General features: G+C 48.5%; 1 protein-coding gene across 1 annotated transcript; it reads left to right on the top strand.

Annotated features, from left to right (window-relative positions):
- The first annotated feature begins 4,079 nt into the window (after positions 1 to 4,079).
- On the top strand, positions 4,080 to 16,552 carry LOC144731411 (uncharacterized). Its single transcript, XM_078612432.1, has 6 exons — positions 4,080 to 4,421; positions 8,201 to 8,405; positions 9,710 to 9,870; positions 11,107 to 11,314; positions 12,378 to 12,521; positions 13,240 to 16,552. The coding sequence occupies exons 2-6, from the start codon at positions 8,374 to 8,376 to the stop codon at positions 16,427 to 16,429; spliced, it is 3,735 nt and encodes a 1,244-aa protein (XP_078468558.1). The 5' UTR covers positions 4,080 to 4,421; positions 8,201 to 8,373; the 3' UTR covers positions 16,430 to 16,552.
- Positions 16,553 to 24,757: the final 8,205 nt, after the last annotated feature.

Here is a 24,757-nt window from a genome sequence, read left to right as displayed (position 1 = left end):
ATTCAGTCGTAGAGGGTGATGTCACCGCGTCGAAGCCATAGGCGTGGCTTAATGGGCGATGACATCATGCGTAAACGCTGGGGGGGGGGGTTAAATTTAAATCAATGGGGGGGAACTCATCTTGTGGAAGATTCTACTAATAAAGTGCGAGTCATTCCTCCGAAAGATTTGTGCTCCCATTGGTTTGTATTGTATGTTGTTATTTTTTTCAGAATTACATTTCGGAGGAAAACTTTTCTTATTATTATTGGGAAAAGGCGAGAATATTTTACCAGAATGTCCTCGCCAAGAGAAACGTTTCTGTTTTGTTTTTTTATCGTTTCGACGAACCGTTTGGGAGATCGAGCGTGACGGACGGACGAATGGACACTAGCAAATGAGATAGATGAGACTTGCCAGATTGACAGGTCAGGCAAAAAGGCCAATATCTTTGTTTACAGCTCATTGTCAAACCAACAACTCCTACTGCATTGGTGTGTTGAGCTTGTAATGACTATAGGGGTGTATTATTTTGTACGTGTATATATAAGATGAACAAACACTGGACTTATAAATAAGTGAAAATGTGATATTGTGAGAACAGTAATTCATCTCAATAGCAGTGTGAGCCCTTCGTATACTGTACTAGCAATGAGCCTTTTCCAGGCCATTTGTCATTTAATGCATTAGCGATGTGTAGTATTCGATGTAAATGTTCCACGTCCGTACGTATGTTTGTCTTTTGTGTCAGTGTCTGTCGATGTGAGCGTGTAGGTGCGTGAGTCTGTGTATGCATAAGTGCGTATCAGTGTGTACATTGCGTGGGTGTGTATGTGTTACTGTGTATGCATCTGTGAAGGGCGCGACTGGGCAGTTGGAGGCAGTCGCCCTCCAGCCACAACAGAGCGCAGAGGAGCAACGCTCACAACAACGAGCGGAGCGCCGGGCAGCTAAAATGCAGCAAGTTGGCACAGTAGGGGGTACAGCTGGTGGTGCGTCTACCGGTAATCTCAGTCAGCCAACCCATGGCACCTGGGTCTGTCCCGAGACCTCCTCCTGTCAGCGAGCCTTCGACACTTCACGTGGCCTCAAAGTGCACCTGGCCTGGCACAGGCGCCGTGGTGACGTCACCGCCACTTAGTGGCGAATGGCGGGGGTATTGGTATGCATCGGTGTGTGTGTGTCAGTGTATGTCTGGGGAGCGTTAGTCCCGCTCACGGCCACCCACACCAGCGACGATTATCTGAACTGGCCCCGGGTCTCCCCTAGGTCGATCTGCTGCGGTGTGTAAACATCGCGACGAGGGAGACAAAGGCGGCCCGGCGTGGGTGCCCCCTCGTGTGCCATGCCGGGCTTATTAGGTGCTCGCTAACAACACTTGCCCCGAAAGTATGTTAAGGCTCTTTGTCCATGTTCGTGTATTTGTCGGTCCTGTTTTGCCCGTGGCTGAGTGTGTGAGAGTTTCAGCGTGTGCCCATGGCAGTGTGTCAACGTGTGTGTGTCCGTTGTGGACGAATGTCTCTGTGTGTGCGTGCGTATGCGAGCACGTGCCCGAGTAATTTGCCATGTCAGTGGGTGCGTCACTGTGTGCGAGTCATAGGTTCTCGCAACAATCCGGAGTTCTTCGTCGTTTGCATGTGTGTGTGCGCGTGCCTGTGCCATACTGTAAATAACGACGCCACTTTTCTTAACGCCATGTGAGTTCCACACTTTTGTGAAATAAAATGTAAATCGGACGAGTTGTACAAATCCTTCTGTGCGCCGGTAATTATTTGACGACGCCGTGGTTTGTGACGATGCTCAAAAAGGGCTTTCGGAGTAAACATGGGACGTTGAGCCAACGTCTGCTGCAATCTTGCCACGTTCCATGCGCCATCGCTGCACACGCGTCGAATAAGAAGCAAGGGACAAGTCCTTACTAACAATTCCTATCATTTTTAATTGCTAGAGGGGTTGCCCCCCCTAGGGGCCGTCCATAAATGACGTCACGCACCTAGGGGGGGGGGGGGTCAGACATTTGTGACGATGTGTGACGAGGGGGGGGGTTGAGAAATGTGACCTCACATCAAAATGCGCAACTTTAAATATAGACAACACGTTCTACTTAATTAAATAGACTTTTTAATAAATGTTTTCTCCTACAACATCAGAGTGCAGCGCCACATTAAATACGCACTACAATGACAATAGTTTAAAGCGATTTGAAGCATGCTTTATTTTTTTGGGAGGGGCAGAGCTTTGTGACGTCATATTGGAGGGGGGGGTCTGACTTTTTGTGACGCCGTGTGATGAGGGGGGGGGGGTCAAAAACGTAATTTATGGATGGCCCCCCACCTGAAAATCCTGGCTCCGCCATTGCATCCATTACGCGCTGTACGCACCTGCTGATTGGCAAAGCCTGAAGACGTCCTCTTTAATGGATGTTTCACCACTTTAATGGATGTTTCACCACTGCTTGCGACCTATGAGGCCACCGAAACGCGAACAAGAAGCACCAGGGCAATTCAAACACCAACCAATTAATAGCTCTGGATAAGCAGTTGCATTTATGGGACCCTTTCGTCAGTATCAAGATATATCAAGACATCGATGCCCTATAAATGGTGTCTATTTGGTGTTTGAACTTCTTAACACCTCATCTGTTTATTCCAGAGAGGGAACACTTTTAAAATTATATATGATTAAATGTATTGCTACAGCCGAAAGGGCGCCATAAATATGTGGGGTTATTGTTTATCAATCATCATGCGCAGGCAGCGAGTAACGACTTAATCTGTACAAATTTGAATCGAGGGAATTTGGTAAAAGGTGAGTTCAAAACCCTCAGTTCTACCCGTTAAAATACTAAAGCACACGCATTCATACAAAACAATATCGTACGGAGCATTGAAGATAGATAATTATCTAATGCGATCACGACTCATTAATTCTAAATTTGAAGCTTTCGTGACTGCAAGGATTCTTACTCTTAGGTTTTTTTCGGTAAAGTCACGTAGGTAAAAAATAATAATAATAAATGAAAAATTACATAATTACTCTAGCATTATTTTCCCCTTAATTAATAATACGACGAATGACTATCAAATCACGTGACACAATGGAACATCTTGTTCCTGTAAATCATGTGTGGGCCTGGGGGGAGGGGCTAGAGGGTGGCGGGGGGGTGGGAGATGGTGATGTTGATAATGGGGTTCAGGTGTGTGGTGATGTGGGTGATGGTGATGTAATGTTGGATTCAGGTGTGTGGTGATGTGGGTGATGGTGGGGAGCGGTAGTGTAGCGATGAGCGCGCTGCGCTACGAACCTGGCGACCCAGGTTCGATTCTCGCTCACGGCCAACACCGGTGACGATTATCTGAACCGGTCTTGGGCATCCCCTAGGTCGACTCAGCCTCAAATAAGTACCTAATGCGATGTGTAAACATCGCCATTGGGGAGACAAAGGCGGTCGGGTGTGGTGCTGGCCAACCCACCCCCTCGTGTACCGTTCCGACTTTCACATGTGCTCGTCAACAGCACTTACCCCAACATTTTCTCCAGGGATATTTGTTTTTCTATAGTATAATATGTATTGTATATGTATTTGCGAACACAAAGGGGGGGGGGTGCGATTGAGTCTGTAGACGGGTGTGGCGCTACCTGTTAGGCTTGTGTGCTAATTTGTTTTATGATTCCCACATCCGACCAAATCTCCACACCTCCCCTCTCACCCCCTCCCTCTCACCACACCCCCCTCTCACCACATCCCCCTCTCACCACACCCCCCTCTCACCACACCCCCCTCTCACCACACTGCCCTCTCACACCCCCCTCACACCCCTCCTCACCCACCATCCCTCTCACCCCCACCTCACCCACCACCCCTCTCACTCCCACCTCACCCACCACCCCTCTCACCCCCCCCTCACCCCCCCTCACCCCACCTCACCCCCCCTCACCCCCCCCCCCCTCACCCACCACCACCCCTCTCACCCCCACCTCACCCCCCCCCTCACCCACCACCCCTCTCACCTTCCCCCCTCACTCCCTCTCACCCACCCCTCACCCCCCCTCACCCCCCCTCACCCCCCTCACCCACCCAACTCACCCACCACCCCTCTACTTAAATGGTTTCGTCCGCATGGAGAGCCGCGCAGGAGAGAGAGATGGAGGCGGCGTTTGCACGATATCATCGCTCGCGCCGTCTCAAACAAAAATAATAATACAAATAACGCCTACTATAATCTTACATTAATTAGCTCCAACGGTGAGAATTCAATACGACGTGAATTATAAAAAAAAATAGCCAGTATTTAAACATTGTATAAAACGGTCACTTGTGTGTTTATTGGCATCATGTGGTGTAAAATATCGTGGTAGGATTTTTTTTTCGTACATCATCGTATCCCTTTCTTCAATGGCTGGACTGCACTGGCTGAGGACGTGTTCGTCATTCTGCTCCGGTATAGTGGCTGTTTTTGTTCAATTATTTTATCGAGTTAATATCTTCGTTATAAATACCGTGCGTACAATTGCCGCCGTGTTAACTAACATCGCTTGTGACGAATGGATCATTGGTGGCGTTGTTTCTACTGCGTTGTCGGTCCTGCCAACGCGCACAAACATTCGACACGGTACGTAGCTAATAACACCAGGGCCTTTAAAATACAATACATAAGCACAAGCTATGAAGGGCCATTGCCAGAAACGTCGCATATTATATATTGTGTAAGGCTACAGTGATATTGGCGAATGTGAGTCTTTAAATCTTGTGATCTTGTATAGTTTAACACGCGTGTGTGGGGGGGGGGAGCGGTGGTTGTAGCGGTACAAACCTGGCCACCTGGGTTCGATTCTCGCTCACGGCCAACATCGGTGACGATTATCTGAACCAGGTTCTGGGCCTCCCCTCGGTCGACTCTGCTTCAAATGAGTACCTGGTGTAGCGATGTGCAAACATCGCCACTGGGGAGACAAAGGTGGCCGGGCGTGGTGCTGGCCACCCAGCCCCTCGTGTGCCATGCCGGCCTTCATAGGTGCTCGCTAACAACACTTGCCCCCAACAGTCTGCTAAGGCTACACGGGAGGATCTTTGCGTTTAATAATTGTCATGATTTTAAAGCGTTTACATATTTGAAACTGAACCCGCTCAGAATTGCGAATCCTGTGAGAAATTAATGGTGGTATATTTAAATCCTGTACCACGGGGATGGTATTCATTTCTTAAGAAATACGGATTGCATCACCGTCGCATGATGAACACACACTCCATCTGTATTCGCGCGATTACATTTCATATCTCATCCCCCATGAGCAGCAGCAACAGTAGCCACGATCTATCCACCGATGGATGAAAGCTTCCCCCCTCCCCCTCAAGGCATCGAACAATCCATCGAGTTCTTTCCTGCACGCGAGCCCCATTTCATTTCTCCACCTTCACGATTCATCCTCTTCCACCACGATGAAACCTCCTCCACCACGATTAAACCTCCTCCACCACGATTAAATATCATCCACCACGATTAAATCTCCTCCACCACGATTAAATCTCCTCCACCACGATTAAATCTCCTCCACCACGATTAAACCTCCTCCACCACGATTAAACCTCCTCCACCACGATTAAAGCTCCTCATCATCCTTCTCATTCTCAACCACCAAACCTGCATAAACCACTCCAGGAGCGACGTGTCCCCTGTCCAAGCCCCACATTTATAATATTACTACTAATAGTTAATATTCGTTAACGTGTGCTCGCTACATACATGAGTAAACGCAGATTTTCGCAGCATGTTGCAAGATGTATAAGTACGCAGCAACATTGTTCTGTATGTGTGTTGCCATGTGCGTAGATGCATAACACCATTCTCTAATTCGAGTGGTGTGTCTTGGTCGAGATTGTGTTATTGTTTGTGGCTGTGTGTATTTATCGATGCATAGAATCAGTATATTTGTGGTGGCAGTGTGTGCTACGAACACGGCGACCCGAGTTCGATTCCCACTCACGGCGAACATCGGTCACGAAAAAAATCTAAACCGGCCCCAAGGTTGATTCGGCGTCAAATGAGCAACTGGTGCAGTGTAAGCATCTGCACTGGGGATACAAAGGCGACCGGGCGTGGTGCTAGGCACCCACCCTCTCTGTGCTCGCTTAACAGTATTTGTAAAAGACGGCACGGCACACGCGTAGTGTGATCGGCACCACGCCCAGTCGCATTTGTCTCCACTGTAAGTTTACACACCGCACTGGGTCCTCGTTTTAGGCTGAATCGACCTAGGGGAGGCCCTGGGCCTGTTCAGATAAACGCAACTGATGTTGAGTCCCCGGGTTTTATAGCTTAGCGCCCTTACCCACTACAGTACACGTGGACAAGCAACAGTAATGCTCTCTGGTTCTTTCGGTAAAGTCACGTAGGTATAAAATTAAAAAAATATATAAAATATTTATGAAATAAAATATTTATACCTACGTGACTACCGAAAGAACCAGAGCGTATGGATTCCTGCTGTCACGAAAGCTTCAAATCAAGATTGAAGCAACAGTAATGCACATCGCACACTGCAGAACGGCAATCTGCATATCGACGCACACGGAGCCGACGCATCAGTAATTATGTAAGTCTGTGTGTGAGCAACAGTTACGTAACGAGTTGAGGGGGGGGATGAAGGGGCATCTCGAGAGATGAGATGCACGGAGATTTTGAGAGATTTGGCTGGGGGGGTCAAAGGGGGGTTCACTAAACATCTAGGGCAGGATGCTCCTTGATTTGAGCCTATGGGACTTGGCGAGATTCCTATGAAGGCAAAGATTGACAATGGGGGACCGACCGCTCTTGTGTTGACTGGACGCTCTGATTCGTGAGCGTGTTGTTTTGAAGTGAACATGGGGGTTGTGGTGTAGTCCGTGTGATATCGCTTCAGAGCATTCCTCGCTCACAAATGTCTCATTACTATGTATGTATAACTTCATTCGTACCGTACGTGGCCAACCGCGCTAATCTCATCTTATGTGTATAGAGCGCCTTTGATCAAGGCGTATGCGTCCTGTTTGCTTTCATTCTAAAAGGGCATCTCTAGCAAACACACGTGTCGTAGCTATATGTGCAATGCGTGCGTGGTTAAAAAAAATCTTTATTAAAATCCCTGCCTGGATAATTCCTGGATGATGGGAAATCTCGCATTTTGCAAGGGTGTCAAGGTAATGTGGAGAAAGCCAAGTGGCCACGCGTTGTCCCCATGAAATGACTTGAAATCTTTACCTCATTTTTTAATCATTGCTTGACTGGCAGTAATGAGTTGTGAATACGGGTTTTATTTGTAAAGAGCGACCGTGTGTTTGGGATGGCTGGCCATGTTATGGCGCTTTGTGAAGTGTCATTATTACACGATGGTGGGTTATGATGTAATTACAATGACTTCAATATATTTTAATCGGAGTATGATAATTATGATGAGGATTAATGGAGATGTTGATAGCGAATGACATTGACGATGATGATTGGAAATCACGAATGACAAGAATAGCCGATGCTGATGTACAACCGAAATTATTGTGGATGACACGTTGGTAATGGGATAATGTCATTACTAATGACCATCTTGGGCTATAATGATGAATATTGATGGTGATGAATATGACACGGGGATGATACGTGGACTTGTAAAGCATCTAAATATAACTGCATCTCCAAACGTGGCACAAACCACGAGGAGAAAGGGGCGAGGTGTATTTGACCTATTTGGTTTAAAAAAAAAAGAGAAGTCCATCATAGGCAGAGAAGGGTCTTGGGCCTTGCAGTAAAATGGTAGCGGGGAGTGGGGGGCACAGATGGTTGAGGGAAGGCAGTTCCTGACTGGGCCACCACAGAGTGGAGACCAACTTCCCGCCATGAGTTAAAGGCGGCCGGGAGATTCAATATGGTGATGAGGCTGGATGATGACTGAGATGACTGCGACAGAAAACTACAATGAGAATGGCAATCTTGACGGTGATGGTATCTTATATATGATATAATGATTATGACTTTCTAAAATGGTTATAGTGAGCTGACCATTGATTATGCTATTTTAAATTATTCTGACGTTATTAAGCATGATGGTTGTGAGATCTTCGTGATTGTTATATTGTTGATGTTGATTTTGATGGTGATGACAGTGGTGGTGGTGATGATGGCAAAGTTGTAAAATTATGTTGCCGCTGGCGAATGACGAAGGGCTCCCTTCGACACTCTCGTCTCTACAGCCATCAGTGGATGCAGGCAATGAAGGACTTCACCCAGTGCTGAACCACGGCCGTTGGTGGGGGGGGGGGCCTTGGGAGATCAAGACAAAGAGGGGGGGGGGCATTAGTGGCCTCAAGGAGACGTGGCGAAGAGAGGTGACGAGCACGAGAGTCGAGGAAGGTCTCGGTTCATCATGGACGGCATCTTCTCTCCTCCTTCTGTTACGTGAGTCGATCTCTGCCGTCTAGGTCAGGGGTCAGCAACCAAAATAACAAGAAGAGCCATTTCTTTCCAATTCGGTACAACATTCAGAATTTCAAGAGCTGCAATGCATCTGAGTACATACTGTTCATACGTACATATCGTCAAGAAGCAGTCTGTAAAGAGCCGCATGCAGCTCTGGAGCCGTAGGTTGCCGACCCCTGGTCTAGGTACACCGAGCGGTGCGTGTTGGGTCAAGGTGCACCCCTGTAACTGCTTGTTCAAACCACTGCTGGTCGAATTGTTTCCACTTGGAGGAGATCGAGAGCCCCCCCCCACCCCTCTCTCTAAAGGGTATTTAGCCTTCTCTTCTACACTGGCAGACATCTTGTGTGAGGTGGGGGGGTACCGACATGTGACCCCACTGCACACGACCTGCCCATCGACTAACTGCTGTGCCCATTTAGACTGCTGGGTGGACAGGGGCAAAGGGATTAGAGAAACCTGCCCTCTGTTCCAGCTGCCTTGGCGGGAGTTGGAATTGGACTGGCGACTTCTCGATTGCAAGTCCAGTGTGCCCAACCATTATACATACCATGGCAGCCAAATTGGTTTATTTTAAAAATGTGTAAATGTAACGGATTTTCGTCCACAGCTAACATCAGTGGCTGATTTGAGATCTGCACGGTTGTAATCCTCCCCTAGGTTGGCGCCGTCTTTAGTTTGCATACCGAGTGTGCGGTGTGTGAATGAGCATCGGTCACACAACCCCCTTCTGCTCTGTGCTGCTTTTCATACTTTGTTCAAAAGTCTCTCTGCTGCATGGAGACTCTTTTGTCATTGTATGTCAGCGTGCGTCATTTGAGGTCTTGACTTACAACGGTGTGTTTTCGTCTGTGGCTGTCATGTTTCGCTGTTTGTGTGTGTCGGAGTATAGTGGTGTGGGTCAGTAGTTTTTTATTGCGTCGGTCCGTGTATAATGATCTTTGGGGAGAGCTATATTGTCGTGGTTAATGTGCTGCGTTACGAATCTAAAGACCCGGGTTCGATTCCCGCTCACGGTCAACACCAGTGAATTATCTGAACCAGGTCCTGGGCTTCCCCTAGGTGGATTCGGCATCAAATGAGTACCTGGTGTGGTGTGTAAACATTGCCACTAGGGAGACAAAGGCAGGCCGGGCGTGGTGCTGACCACCCACCCACCCCCTCATGTGCCATGCCGGACTTTGTAGGTGGTAACAGCACTTGCCCCAACAGTATGTTAAGGCTATACGGGTGATTTGTCTTTGTAAAATGATCTACACGGAATCTTTGTCTCTTTTGCACAGGAGGCCACCTGGACCCCATCACAATGCGTCTTCAATTTTCACCTCCGCCCCTGGGGCGTCGCGCTTTGCTCACGAGGGCCTCATGCCTGCGACCCCTCGCAACCTCGCTCCCATCATGCCCCGCGGGAAAACACCCACAATTCACCACTGTGCACCCAAAGGTGGTAGCATTCATTGCCTCCTCATTAACCCTTTCACAACAACGCATATTTTATATTTAACTGTAGGGGCACCTGGCAGCCAGCCACAGTTTAAAATTAATGCTCAGCATGGTCAGTTGGATTTTTTTGTGAACAATTTTAGAATGAATAAGATACGACCTTGGTCATGCTGTACAATATTCTACGTTTTCTCGATTGTTGGCACTAGATGGCAGCAGACATGAGTGTGTGGGTGGGGGGCAGGAGTGCAGCTGTTTGTGCGCTGCGCTAGGAACCCCACCGCCAGAGTCAGATTCCTGCTCACAACCACCAACACCAAGTGACGATTATCTGAACCAGTCCTGGAACACATCCAGATCAATTTAGCCTCAAATGAGTACCTAGTGCGGGATGTAAACATCGCCACTAAGGAGACAAAGGCGGTCGGGCGTGGTGCTGGCAACCCACCCCCTCGTGTGCTGGCCTTCATAGGTGCTCTCTAACAGCTCCAAAATGTTGACCCTCAAAACCTACATTGATCCCTTGAAATATCTGGACTGGACACAGGAGGGCATAGTCAGGTTCCCCTCGAGCAGTGGTTCTTGGAGTGCGGTCCCCGGACAACCACTGGTCCATGACGCTCTTCCAAGTGGCCCGCGGGGCTGTGATACAAATACAGGTTTATCCGGAAATAATGATTATACTATTTCCATCCAAATTTTCCGAATAATATTTAATTAATAGATGAAGTTGGGTAAACTACCCTTACTCTAAGATATAAATGCCACCCCCCTAAAAAGGATCCTTATAGCTGCTTTCATTTTATGGTCCAGTAATACGAGCCATTTTGTGTTATTGGTATTTAGAAATAAATTAATTAGATTTTTGTCACTAAGGGTGTAGGGCTGGGGGCTGGGTGCTCCGGAAATGTTTACATCAGCTGAGTGGTCCATAGACCAAAGAAGTTTGAGAAATACTGCCTGAGATGGAACCGGCTATGCAATGATTGTTAACCAGAAGAGAAAAAAAACCCATCCTATGATGGGAAATGTTTATAAACACACATCCTGTGATGAGTAAATGGTAATCTTGTGATATGTGAAGTATAAAATCGCTTTCTTGTTTCTTTTGAAGTTGGCTAACCCCATGCATTCTCACACAAATGCTTCTATTATTTCTCGGACATTCTAAGTCCTCGAAGGTCTAAGTTCTTTAACCTCCATGGACACGTTTGCTCCATTTCACCCCACCCACCAGGATCTACTCCCAGCACGTGCCAAATGGCGGGCAACGCTCCCACAATGCAGCGTGGCGGTGTTACCACAATGCAACGGGGCAGAGGTCCCGCTACCATAAAGACGGCAGCTACCACCAGCACGCAGCGCACGGGTACCTACGGCTCGCTCGGCACCGCCAACGGTGCTTCCGGGTCACGGCTGGGCAAAGGTGACGGCAATAATGGACGGTACGTTGACGCCCACGACCCTGGTTACAGCAGTGGATTGACCAAGGGGTCTGTACATGTGTAGTGAATCACTCAGAGACACTAACAGTAGGAGGCACTATATTTAATATATAGGCTTCACAGGTACGAGAGGTAACTACTATACTATGGTCAGGACCGCTAACAGGCTGCCTGACCAACAACGCCGACGAGGTGAAGACGTTGACGGAGGACTCCAGCAGCACGACGGTTCCACTCCACAACAACAGCCCCGAACCCTCGCTCGGGTGTTTTCCTTTATACACCCAGCGTGGCCTCGCTCTGCCTTCGGCCATGCCCACCCTTCCTGAATCCACCAGAAAGTCCCCGGGCTTTACCACACGTACCCCCCCTCTATCCCCCTTGCCTCACGCCCCTCTCTCTGGCTCATCACATCCTGCTGGAAAGACAGGGGTACTACACCTCCGATCCCCTTCTGTGCCAGCAACCAGCGCTATGCGCCACAGTGACACATTCCACGTCACTACACGTGTACACGTGCGCAACAGCTGTAGGCTGAAGTTTGGGGTAAAGAACCCTTCCCAAGCGGAGGGGAGGCGGAGCTTACGTTTTATCTATTTGTTGCACTCATATCATTCACTCATGGAACTTGCTGACCTGCCCCTACTGGACATCTGTGAAAAAGAGCTTCATAGCTCATCGAATTCCTCCAAGGATAACATGTGTAGAGTACTGTTCCGTGCCTGTATTGCTTTGATATACTGTTGGGGCAAGTGATGAAGGCCGGCACGGCACACGAGAGGATTGGTGGCCAATGCCACGCCCGGCCGCCTTCATCTACCCAGTAGTGATATTTACACACCGCACCAGGTACTCATTTGAGGCTGAGTCGACCTAGCGGGAAGCCCAGGACCAGTTAAGATAATCGTCACTGGTGTTGGCCGTGAGCGGGAATCGAACTCTGGTCACTGGGTTCGTAGCGCAACGCGGTAACCGCTACACTACCGCTCCCCACACGCGCACACTCGCCCGCCTGGTGCCTCTCCTGCACATGTACACTGTCTCGCCTGTGTTGGGGTTGCAGCACACTTGAGGGTGCGAGGAGCCGCGGAGGAGAGGGGCGATGTGGAGTGGTCGCTCCACAACTGACGCCACTGCAGCAGCGCGAGCGAACCATCCGGGAGCTGCGCGCTTCGCTGCGGGATGCGCACGCACACCTGGACGACAGGTACGACGTGTTCTCAATACCGTGGGCACCGTTGCCTTGTACACGTGAACTCGGTCATCCTCGCAGAGGCGCCTTTTGGCTGGCCATCAAACAAAGATGGTCCACCGCATCGCGCGTTATCAGATGTGCTTCTGCAGCCACCTGGAATGCTCTTCCTTCCGATATGAGGAAGCCGCTGGAACTATGGACTTTAAAATCTAGATTGAAGAGTCATTTGTTTAGAAATGCTTTTTGTTTTTAGTTTGTTCTTCCCCCGCACCTCAAGTTAGTACGGTTGGCTACATAAGGTGCAAAAGAAGTTAAACATGCCTACATACATACCTTGTACACGTTGACAGACAAAGATCCCCTGTACAGCCAGACACTTAGTTAGCGAATAAGCACTAAACTTGCTGACCCACCCCGACTGGACATCTGTGAAATAGAGCTTCATAGGTCATCGGATACCCTCCAGTCTAAATAAAGATTCTGATTCTGAAGTACTAAGGCTGGAACGGCACACAAGCGGCTGTTTTGGAAAATATCATGCCAGGCCGTCTTTGTTTCTCCAGAGCTGATGTTTACATACTGCACCAGGTACTCATTTATGTCCGATTTGACTGAAGGGAGGCCCTTGAAGCAGTCCAGAGATTTGTCGCCTACGTTTGGAGATGTCGCCAGCAACATGCCTGTCCCCCCTTCCCTATCCTCCCCTCTCCACTGCCCCACACCTCCCCAGGAATCAGCAGCTGCAACAGCTGAAGCAGCAGCTGTGTCTGCTGCAGGAGAAGCGCACGCAGGAGGTGTCCCAGCACACGGAGGCCGAGCTCATCCTGTCAGCGGCGCGAGGCGAGCTGGCCCGACTCGGCAAGACCGTCCATGGCCTGCTGACGAGCCCCGAGCCACCACAGGACATCTCTTCCATCAGCCGGGCCGCTCGCTGGCGGGCCTCTCACTCCAGCGAGCTCGTCCAGGAACGTCGCCGCCAAATATCTCCCTGCTGCCACCATAGCTGCTGTTGCAGCAGCAGCTGCCACCACTGTAGGTGCCATCAGTGCTGTGGCACCCATTTTCGTGACGCGACCGTTGGAAGTGGCGAAGATGAAGCCCGTGTGGAAGGAGGCGCGATGCGGAGTCGTGCTGGATATCTTTGCCCCGGTGGGATCTGCGGGGGCGAGCGCAAGTGTGGCGATGGACGTTCGGCAGGCAGTGAACGCCACCACACAATAGGAGGAGAAGAGAGCTGCCATCGCTTTCAAGGAGAAGGGCGCGACCTTGTACTCCTGTGCGGGGATGAGTGTCACCGTCTCAACACCCGCGGAGGAGGCGTTGGAGTGTTCGAAGAGGTGGACCTTACAAGATCTACCTTTAAACCGATGGGCAGCTGTGGAGAAGATGGAGTAAGTGGAAGCTGGCGGCCGAGGGGGAAGATTTCTGGCAATGGCGAAAGGAACGGCGCGATCGCCAAAGTTGGGTCGCTCTTGCTGGCGCCTGTTGATGTGAAGGTTCTTCTGGTGGCCATGATGGTGGCAGATGGTGACGAGGAGTTAAAATTTTCACATGCATGCTTAAGCGATAACTTTTCCGACAGAGATATTGGAGAGATACAACCTCGAAGCGCTATTGATTTACCCCCTCTTGAATCTTCACCCCCTTACCTGTCGCTCATTCTGAAGAAGCCTGGTCAATCGGACTATTCCTTTAAGAATATGATGAAGCTGATTGAGGGCCGAGCGATGGAGGCACCTCGTGCGAGTTGCGCGAAGTGGCAGAACGGAAGCGTGACCCGTCGCTTGATCAAACAAGCATTGTGGCTGGTTCGGGAGGCATGCACGTCGCCGTCAAGATCCCTGCAGGAGAAACGGCCCGTCAGACGCCCCTCGGTTGCGTGCGGACAGGCGACGTCCACCGGCGACGGTCTAGTCGACGCGATGCACACGAAGGACATTGGCCACATTGAGATGGATGGTGACAACGGCGAGGATGCGTTTGGCATTGAAAGGTGCACGAGGGATGTTGAGGAAGCCGATGGGGATGACCGATTGGTGGTTGAGAGGCGCACGAGGGATGTTGAGGAAGCCTATGGGGATGACCGATTGGTGGTTGAAAGGCGCACGAGGGATGTTGAGGCAGCCTATGGGGATGATCGATTGGTGGTTGAGAGGCGCACGAGGGATGTTGAGGCAGCCTATGGGGATGATCTATTGGTGGTTGAAAGGCACACGAGGGATGTTGAGGAAGCCTATGGGGATGATCGATTGGTGGTTGAAAAAGGTGCAAGTGGAAATGAGGATATTGGGGAGGACGCTACGAATGTTGAGATAAATGAGAATTCCTGTGACATTGAGAAATGCCACGTGATGAAGGATATAGAGAGGGACGTTGCAGCTTTTGAAGACCACACCACGGAGTTTGAGAGGGACTGTGAATACGTTGAGAACAACATCAAGAGCATTGAGATAAATTGTCAGGATACTGAGGAAGGTGCCACAGACCAGGAAAAGAACAATGACAACATTGAAAAGAACGCTGCAGGATTTGAAATCGTTGATACCGATTGTGGTAGTGAGAACTCTAAATGGAATGCTGAGGACATTGTGGACACTGCAGAATTTGAAGATGACAGTCGAGACATTGAGAAAGACACCACAGACTTTGAGAAGGACGTTGAGGACAACACTACCAACTTTGAGGATGAAGACTTTGAGAAAGACGTTACAAGCCTTGAGAAGGATGATGAAAATATTGAGCTGTGTGAAGTCATGGACAAGGGTGCTGCTGATATTGGTGAGACCACCTGTGATGCTGAGAAGGCTCAAAATAACCTTGAGGACAAAGACAATTACATGAATATTGCCACTGAGAAGGACAAGGCCAACGATTTTGAGAAAGGCGAAGCTATCGTTGAGACCGCTGTGAATGTTGAGAAGGGGAAGGTGATGGAGGACGCTCGGGACCGTGAACAAAATGAGAACATTGTGGAAGGCGTTGAGATGGATACGTGGGATGTTCAGGAAGATAACAGAAAGAACACGGAGGCTGTCGCTAAACAGATCCATGTTCATCTTGATACCCAATATGAGCAGGTATCCACCTTTCAACAGACTGCAGATGTTGAGCAGAACCTCTCTTCAAACATCACTGAGGACAAAGAAGAGCCTGAGGAGGATGATAACATGGAGTGTTGCATGCAGGCCACAGTCACTGGGCACCTTGAGCCAGATCCAACTGGGGTGGTGCCAATCCAGCAGCTGTCGGTGGACTGCACACAGGATGTTAATCAGGCCTTCAATGATGAAGCATTTGGATCGGTCTCTTTGGTGCCGAGTGGTGGCCGAGAGACATTGCCGGCCGTGCTGAAACGCGGAGACCGCAGTGCCGACAGTGATGGCAGCATCCACGCGAGCGCAGCAGTTTCCGTGCGGGGGACCTCGACTCTAAACGAGGTCGTCCGTAGAAAAGGGGGGGACGCTTCATCTCAATCGGCACAACCACCACCAACATCATCACTGGTGGTGGCATCATCTTCAAATTCTGCCGATCGGTCAAACTGCTCTGACGACCGGTCCGAGACGTCGCTCATGAGACTCGCGAGCACTGATCGCGAGGCTTCGGTGGTTTCCCTTTACCGACGGCCAGCCTCCGAGTGGAGTCGCTGGGTGGCACTGGACTGGCTAGCGGCTGGAGGCCCCGTCCTGCCGGGGTTGGTCGTGTGGCTGGCTTGCCGGGCACGAGGTGGCGATGGCGCATGGCGGTGGATCGCTGGAGGATTCACGTGGCCCGGGCAGCCGCTGGCGTGCGGCCTCATGGGCCTCCTGCGCTTGTGCTGTGTCCTGGGGATGTCTGGACTGCGCGGAGCTCGCAGGGAGCCAAATGACTCTGAGAAATTAGAGCCGCGGGAGGAATCTGAATCGAAATCTAGGCAGTAGCAATTCCCGCTAGAAACCTGGGTTTGGTAGCTGTCTCCTATGTATGCAGGTCCACACCCGATATGGATTTAGTTGCGCAACCAACTCACTTGAGCAGGTCACTTCAAAGTAGTCTAGTTAAGCAACCGGTTATGCAACGACTCGCAACCAGTTGCAGAGATGGTCCACGTATAAGCGGTTCTGTTGCGTGCAACTGACCGCTAAAGTGTGGGTCCACCTTTAGTCATGATGGCGAGTCACGGTCCCCAATGGTAGGTTCAGTGTTTGCTGTTAAGCAAATCCCTCGAATGTCCCTGATCCGAAACCATGTTGCGAATGTATCTGGAGCATGGAATGTGCATGTACGTTGAACTTCTTTCACACCGTACGTAGCCAACCATGCTAATCGGAGGTGCGGTGAACTTGCTGGATGTTAAGCAGGCCTTCAATGATGAGAGTTACCTTTGACCAAATCCCCCGAATGTACCTGAACCTGCCAAAATTTGGAAGTTAATCAGAGGGTAGGGCTGCCCGGTGAGTACTTGGTTGAGAGAGTACCTGAGAATACTTGGTGTCGTAGGCTTAAACTGTGAGGTGGCAAGGACATTGCAGTCCAATAATGGTCTCCTGAATCTGTGTGGAGTGTTGTCCCCTTCCATTAGTGGTGGGGGTTTTGATTTCTGGGTCCTGTGGTTTCCTTTCATACCAAATGCTCAATAATGGCATTGACCCAACATCTTGCTGCAGTGCCCTTCTGTGAAGCCTTGACTTGCTGTCCTGGCAAAACGAGTGCGTCATGGTGGATGAGTGAGTTGTTTGATAACAGCAAGGGGAAGATGAGATGTTCCCACCGTTGTGATCACTTAAGTAGTCCTAGAACCCACCGAAGTGAGGAGAGGTTGACAAAAGGCTCAATTTCCAATTGGATCCAAGGATCTGGACATTTTAAACCTCGGTCTGCTGGTTTTGTTTGGTACATTGGGTTTTTTTTTACATATAAACTTCTAACGTTTACAAACCGTAAAATATCAATATATTCTGCTAATTAACCCAAGTTGTATATAACATCAGTGCTCCTGTTCACAACTCTAAAGTATTAATTTTGCCAGATTTTTCCCCCCCCTCCCCTCTTTACCTCCTGATGCCGTGTAGGCGATGGGAGTTAGTTGACCGAACTTGACCAGACTGGTCAGTTTAGTACGGGGGAGGGAAGACTGGTGAGGTTGGTGGAGGTGGGGGTACCCCGGACCATTTCAGATATCACTAGCCACTGATATTAGCCATGGCCGGGAATCGATCTATGATCGCTGAGTTCAGTCCAGTGCGGGAACTACTGCACCACTGCTTAGCGTGCCTCCCTTATCTTTGCATTATCATCCTGACATGTGATGCACAAGATCATAAAGACCCTCTGACCCAACCTACCATCTCAAATAGTGCAAAATGGCACGTTGGCATGTCCTGGTCCTTGGGTAGGACTGTAAATTGAGTTGTAGAAAAACCATGATGGGTAATGTACCCAACATCGTCACCCCTCACCCAAGAAGTTTCCACGTCATTTCTGCAAAATGTTCCCCCATCAAATGATCTCGGCCGGAAGCTGCGTTGTTGTTGAACTCTTGCGATTTGGAATGGAACTTTTTGAGAAGTTTTAAAAGGGGGTGGGGTGGAGGTACTCTCGACTCTCATCCTGCAGATGTTGGATGCCCGATACTGTTATTGCCAGTAGCACGAGGATAATGCAATCACATACTTGAAGATTCTGTGAATGTATTTCCTCGCATGTGTGGGACCTGTGTGTGTGTGTGGTACAGTGCTTTTTTTGCGTGCAATGTGCTATCAACTCTGCCACTTGGGTTTGATTTCCAGCCATGGATAACATTCGGTAACCTGTCCTGGGCCTTGCCAAGGTGGACTCGGCCTCAAGTAAGTATCTGATGTGTGTGTGTGTGTGTATACTCAGTACTGGTGAGACAAAGGCAGCAGTGTGGTGCTGCCCACACCATCCCACTCTTGCTTAAAGTACGCTTTAAAAGGTGAATGCTAACAGCTAACATCATTCACCCCATCAGTCAAGACTAGAGGAGGGGGGGAGGGGATGTGGGGGCAGCTTCAGTTAGATTTCCACTCACGGCCGACACGATTGACGATTATCTGAACCGGTCCTGGGCCTCCCCTAGATCGACTCGGGCTCAAATGAGTGCCTGGTGCAAAGTGTAAACATCGCCACTGGGGAGACAAAAGGCGGTCGGGCGTGGTACTTGCCACCCACACCCCCTCTTGTACCGTGCCGGCCGTAAGGGGTGCTCACTAACAACGCTTGCCCCAAATGTCTTGGACTATACAGGAGGGGACCTTTGATGTATACGCATCTAAAGTATCGATTCTTCAACTGGTTAATATGTAAATATTTGTCTGCAGAGCTCTTTGAAAACCACCAATTTCAATGAATGAGGTGTCCTGTGAAAGCTTATGTATGTTCTTATTTTTCACCGTGAGATTCGGTGTATACAAACAATGTCCGAATTATAAAAAAATATGACCTTTAACTTGATAATCCGAGAAACAAAGACGCCCCCTCCCAAGAGACATTTTTCTCGAACAACTTCATTGTATGAAACCCTCCATCGCCCCTCAAGTGTTTTATTTTGACCGTTGTATCTCAACGGGCTTCTGTATCTAAGTGTCTGTGCGTGTTTATAACGTATATATTACTATTGTATTGTGTTTTGAGGGTATCATCCTAGTCGCCAACGATTGTATGCATGTCAACAAATCCAGTCACCAATTTTGGTTTTGCACTTAAAACTCTGCCTCGGTTCATCTCTGGCGTCAAGTTAAGTATACAGGCATACCTCCTATAGCGCTCATATGTTCTTGGTAAACAGCGCTATACGAAACAGCGCTATTGAAGGTCATTATAACATGGTTCCAATGGAGATGCGTTCCTGACCGCTATTTTTTTTACCTATAAGCCGTACGAGTGCTTCATTGAGGTATCGATAATAGCCTTAATTATAATGTACACATGTTAAATGTATTAGCGCATTTAGTATTAACATATATTTGAATGATAATGACAATACGATAAGTTTATGTACTCACCGGTGCATTCGGTCGGAGGTTGCATAAGATTAACCACCGTCTGCCATAAAGACATTCCGAGGGAAGCTAAAGAGTACAAAACTAAACAATGGGATCACTCGGTGCATTGATCGCCAATGAATGGATGCAGCGATTAATCCTCGATTAATCCATACTCCGACGATGCTGACGAATCAACTATGACCAGAATCGATATAATAGACACCTCGATTCTGGTTTCACAAGATAATGTATGGGCGAAGATATGTCTACTTCCATATATGGGCTGAGCCGCACAGGAATTTTCCTCCCAGCACAAACGGCGTTATAGGAGGCAGCGCTATAAGAGGTATGCCCGTACTGTACTGGATGACGGGCACAGCGAACATTGTTCAGAGTTGAGAGGTTCCACCTTGTGGTTTGCAGTCCAGAAACCTACCGGGTGTTTGCGGTTAATTATATGTTGATGTAATGAATGTTTGTTTTTTCTTCTGAGACTCATAGGAATTTCGGTAGGACATTTATTTTCCTTGTGCCTTGACTCGATAAAATATAATATGTAGGAGGAGTCCTTAAAGGTTAACCTGCATGTAAAAGTCGGGATGGAGTTTGCTCAAATCTTGCAGAGGGGGGGGGGGGGGCGCATGGCGGCAACTCGTGTGCGAATACGGCACAGATGTGCAAAGCAGTGTGGGTCTTTTCAAGATGGAGATGTTGTGCTGTGGGGCAGCAGTGATTGTTGTTTACGAAGGAAACATGTCAAACCGGAAGTTGGCTATAGTTTGGTGATGCATATCTCACACAGATGTGTGTTTATTAACCAGTTGCAACATATTTACAAATTGACGCGAGTCATACGTGATGATGGTAACTGTATGTTTATTTAAAGACTCCCATGCTTCTGGCATTACGATTGTTCCAGCACTCACGGGAAGAATGTGTACGCGTATCAGGGGGCATACCTTGAAACAAATAAGGTATGTTTCTATCGCCCGTCAACTTTTTCTAAAACTAAAGGTGTAGATTTAAACTTGACTGGCCAACAACTAAATAACATTTATATCACAATATTTAAGAATAACCGTTTTTTGTGGTTGGGAAATGTAAGGAGACCTTTGGTGCAAATGTAATTCTTGCGAGACGTTTGAGACTTCTGCCAAATTCACTCAATTAGAAATGGCGCTGGTGAAATGAAATGCTCCATTTTTCACCCGTTATGGAGCAGTCGTCATCAGCCACGATCTATCCATTGTTGAATGGAGACCTCACCGTAAGGCCGTTTCCGTCTCGCACGATCTTGCGGAGCAACAATCCATCTGGCTCCACCGCACAAACCTGTTTCATTGCTCAATCTCCGGGTCGTGTCACACGGACATCTTCCTTTAGCTTCCACTTTGCCATTAGTCTCAACCACGGGCCATCGTCCGTTCTCAGAACGTGCCTACCCAATTCCATTTATTCTGCAAGCCCAAGTGTTGTTTTGATGAACGTGTGTTGTCTCTAATCCACGTATCTCTGCCTGTATCCGTGTAATTCCATGCATGCAACTCCATCCCTTTTCTTCGAAACTTTGACAATGGACATGCCTCTGATCTATGTCGGCAGGTAATAATGGATAATATACAGTACACAGATTTAAACACTTTTAGCACATTGGTAAGCAGATTTTTTTACGAGTTTAGTTTTGAAAAAACACGAAGCTGTTCGTCTGCCACTTTCATTGGTTTGATCCAGGTCGGCATTCAATAACTGTCCTGGGTATACACATACTGTGTGTTATCCCAGATGTGCCCTTCTGACATACTTTAAATTGATCAATTATCTTTTATTTTTGTTGCTCATTGATTTCAGCTGCCTTTTGCTTAAATTCAGTGATAGTAAATCTAAGTGGGTGAGAACAGGTTCGAGTGCTTTAGAGAAACTTTCCGACTTGATCATGAAACCTGACAACCCAATGCATCTTAAGAATAGCTTTTAATTGATGTGTATTACCTGCTATGACATGGAATCTGAAACACGGACATTGACGAAGAAAGTGGAACAAGCTGCAAAGGTCCAAAAATTCTGGAGATGTATGTCATATTACAATGCATATTCAAAGTGAAACGAGGATAGAACATGCATGTCAGACATGATTGACTGTTGAAGTAAGTGGAATTCTGCAGGACTCTTCGTTAAGGGATGATTACCTTATGATAGCTAACGACGGAGTGGCAAGCCGAGAAACATGCCGACACAGGCACATCCACCGAGTAAGATGAAGCTATGTATGTTGAACTTCTTTCACACCGTACATGGCTAACTTAGTTAATCGGAGGAGCGGTTGCTAATCGAAGGTGCACCGCCGAAACGATGAGATCGGTTCGTGTGCAGGAACGAGATTGTTGGATCGTGAAACCCTGTGTGGCTGTTTAAGGCTTGTGGAGCCCATCCCAGCAGTGGACGGATCATGGCTGAGCATTTAATAATCTGTAATCCTCCAGGACCGTTCGGAGATTGTTAAAGGGATGGCTGGAATTCCAAAATATTTTCAGGAAGATGTCCGTTGGGAGAACCATGTCGCCAAGGATATGGTAATGGTGTTTAAAATGCAATCATTGAGGTCCATCGACCTTTGCGACCTTTTGAAACAGTTTAATTTCAACTGTGAGAAATTAAGTGCTGTTCTGAACTATCGTCCCATAGACTGAAAGACCAACAATGTTAATGTATTTTTACTGGGCGAAACGGACAATGACAGTTCAGTTTTGTTGATAGGATGGTACACCTGATAAATAAAATCACTGGTGAAGGCTTCGTGGTCTCGTTTGTCTTTTAATCACAAGTGTATACAGTTGAGTTTATTTTTTCAGGCCCTTCTGTTCCACACTGCAATACCAACTTGTAGATGGGTATAATTATGCCATATTTGGATGGATGACTTGGAGCCTCCATAATGGTAATGTCTCTAGAGGGCATTTGGATGTGGCATCGTCCATGCCGACTGTCCTAGGAAGAGGTGGGCATACCCACTTTTTACCCCACCACATGCAAAACCTGCCAATGTACTGGAGGTGGATTTTAGTAAACTGCGCAATTTCCCTGCCACGCCAATAAATGGAATCTTAACAAGTGAGTACCATGACATCACGGAAACATCCCTTCCAAACAAGACACCATTAAAACAAGTTGATAGTGTTTTTTGTTCAAGCGTGTTTACTTGGTCAAAACGTAATGTTTCTAACCGAGTTGCCTTATTTTAACAAGTATGGTGCTATTGTGAACCCCACAGCGATTCCAATAATTGCCAGGGTTCCGGGTCACAAGCTGCAAGAAAGACGTTTGGTCATTGGTGAAAATGTAGGGTTCACGTTTAACCTCATTGCAACCCTTACCAACCCTTATCAACCCCATCAACCTTCCCAACAAACACCACGCTTATCGCAACCACTAGAAATACCACCAACACTACCACACGCACTGGCACTATCACCCCAACTGACACAACCCCTACCAACAACACCAACCCGATCACCCCGACCAAACTCACAACCCATATCAAAACCAAAACCCCCTACCAATCCCATCAGCCATACCAACCCCACAACTCCTACTAAGACCACCACCCCTATGAATACCACCAACGCCACCGCACCCACCAACGCCAGCACCCCAACCAACACCACCACCCCACCAATATGCCCACCCCCACCCTAACCAATACCACCAGCCCAAATGTAGTGGTGATACGCGCTGGGGTAGCGATCAGGTGCCAGCGCGTTGTGATTGGATGTGTGGGTGGTGACGCGCGCTGAAGGTGAGGGATCAGGGGTCAGCGCGGGATCGTGGGTTGTGTGGTGTTGATTGGCTGGGTGCCGGTGACGTGCTGGTGTGGGAGTGATCGAGTGGCAGCGCGGCGTGATTGGTTGGTGAGTGAAAACACGCGTTGGGGAAAAAGGATCGTACAGATAGCGCGTTGTGATTGGTTCACTAACAAGCGATGCTCGCATCGAGGTCCGCATCCGCTCCGTCTCCCGGGAGGAACGACTATATAAGGGGATGCGCACAGGCGCACGGGGAGAGTGTAACCAGCGAAGACTGAAGACGGGAAGAAGAGCCAGGGCCCTGCGGTACCTAGTCCCGCTGTCCTGCGAGGACCGGGACTCTGTGTAACCCAGAGGCGGGGGTAGTGTGAGCATGCAGTGTCAGCATGCCGAGTGTGTAGCCGGGGCCTAGAGTCTACACGAGACGAGTGATAAGGGTGTAGCCAGAGGCATAGGGTCTACACGAGACGAGTCTACACAAGAAGAGTCTACACGAGACGAGTGATGTGTGTGTAGCCAGAGGCATAGGGTCTACACGAGAAGAGTCTACACGAGACGAGTGATGTGTGTGTAGCCAGGGGCATAGGGTCTACACGAGGCGAGTCTACACGAGACGAGTGAGGCGTGTGTAGCTAGAGGCTTGGAGTCTACACGAGTTCAGTACGGTGTGTTATAGGAAGAGAAGAGGTTACGAGTTGTACCGGTGTCTGGTGACCGTACGCGGAAGAATAGAGACTACACGTTGTATCGAGATAAGTGAAGATTTAATAAAAGAAGTGTGTTACCCGTCAAGGAGTTTCCTGCCGTCATTTCCAATACTTCACAAACAACCTCCCCCACAACACTCCCACTATCCCCACCTCTAGCCACACCACGCAGGGTGGCCCCTCAATCCCCAGACCCCTGCCTTTGTTCCGTCCTATTAAACAAATACATTTGTCACGAATATTTGTGAAATATATCAGTTGGTGTTATAAGTAACATCAAATTAAATGTTCCATATCGGTGTGCCGTAATTCTTGTGGTGGCAATATTCACGAGCTGAATGGCAATGTTGAGGTCTGCTCTTCATGACGAAGATGTCTTAAGGAGAGAGTATGTGTCGTTTTGCTATCCCTCTGTTGAAGCACATACTAGTTTTGCCAAGCGATTCATTATGGGTTCCATGGCCACAGTCAACACTGTGGCTTGTCTTTGTATCCCTTTGGGTCATTATGTATCTTTGCGTGTCTATAGGGTTACTATATGGTCCAGCGTTTTGCTTGCATGGCCACAGTCAGTGTGGCCCCTCTTTAATTCTCCAATCATGAAGGAGATGTGCACATTCAGCCTAGCTCGTTTTATTCACGTGAACAACACGTGGGGGAGACAGGGATCCAAAAAGACCCTGAAACTGGAACTTTTAATATTTTACAACCTAAAATAGTCGTACCGAGCCTCGTGGCGAAGTTTCAGGAGAGTA

This window comes from Lampetra planeri, chromosome 2, assembly GCF_965212315.1.
Source record: "Lampetra planeri chromosome 2, kcLamPlan1.2.h2, whole genome shotgun sequence".
Classification (NCBI taxonomy): domain Eukaryota; kingdom Metazoa; phylum Chordata; class Hyperoartia; order Petromyzontiformes; family Petromyzontidae; genus Lampetra; species Lampetra planeri.
The sequence above is the reverse complement of the archived record's forward strand: the minus strand, read 5'-3'. Positions and strand labels throughout refer to the sequence as shown.

Coding starts and splice junctions, on each gene's coding strand:
- LOC144731411 (XM_078612432.1), top strand. CDS start 8,374: ATGGACGGCATCTTCTCTCCTCCTTCTGTTAC. Junction 8,406..9,709: donor TTCTCTCCTCCTTCTGTTAC/GTGAGTCGATCT, acceptor TCTTTTGCACAG/GAGGCCACCTGGACCCCATC. Junction 12,522..13,239: donor CACGCACACCTGGACGACAG/GTACGACGTGTT, acceptor ACACCTCCCCAG/GAATCAGCAGCTGCAACAGC.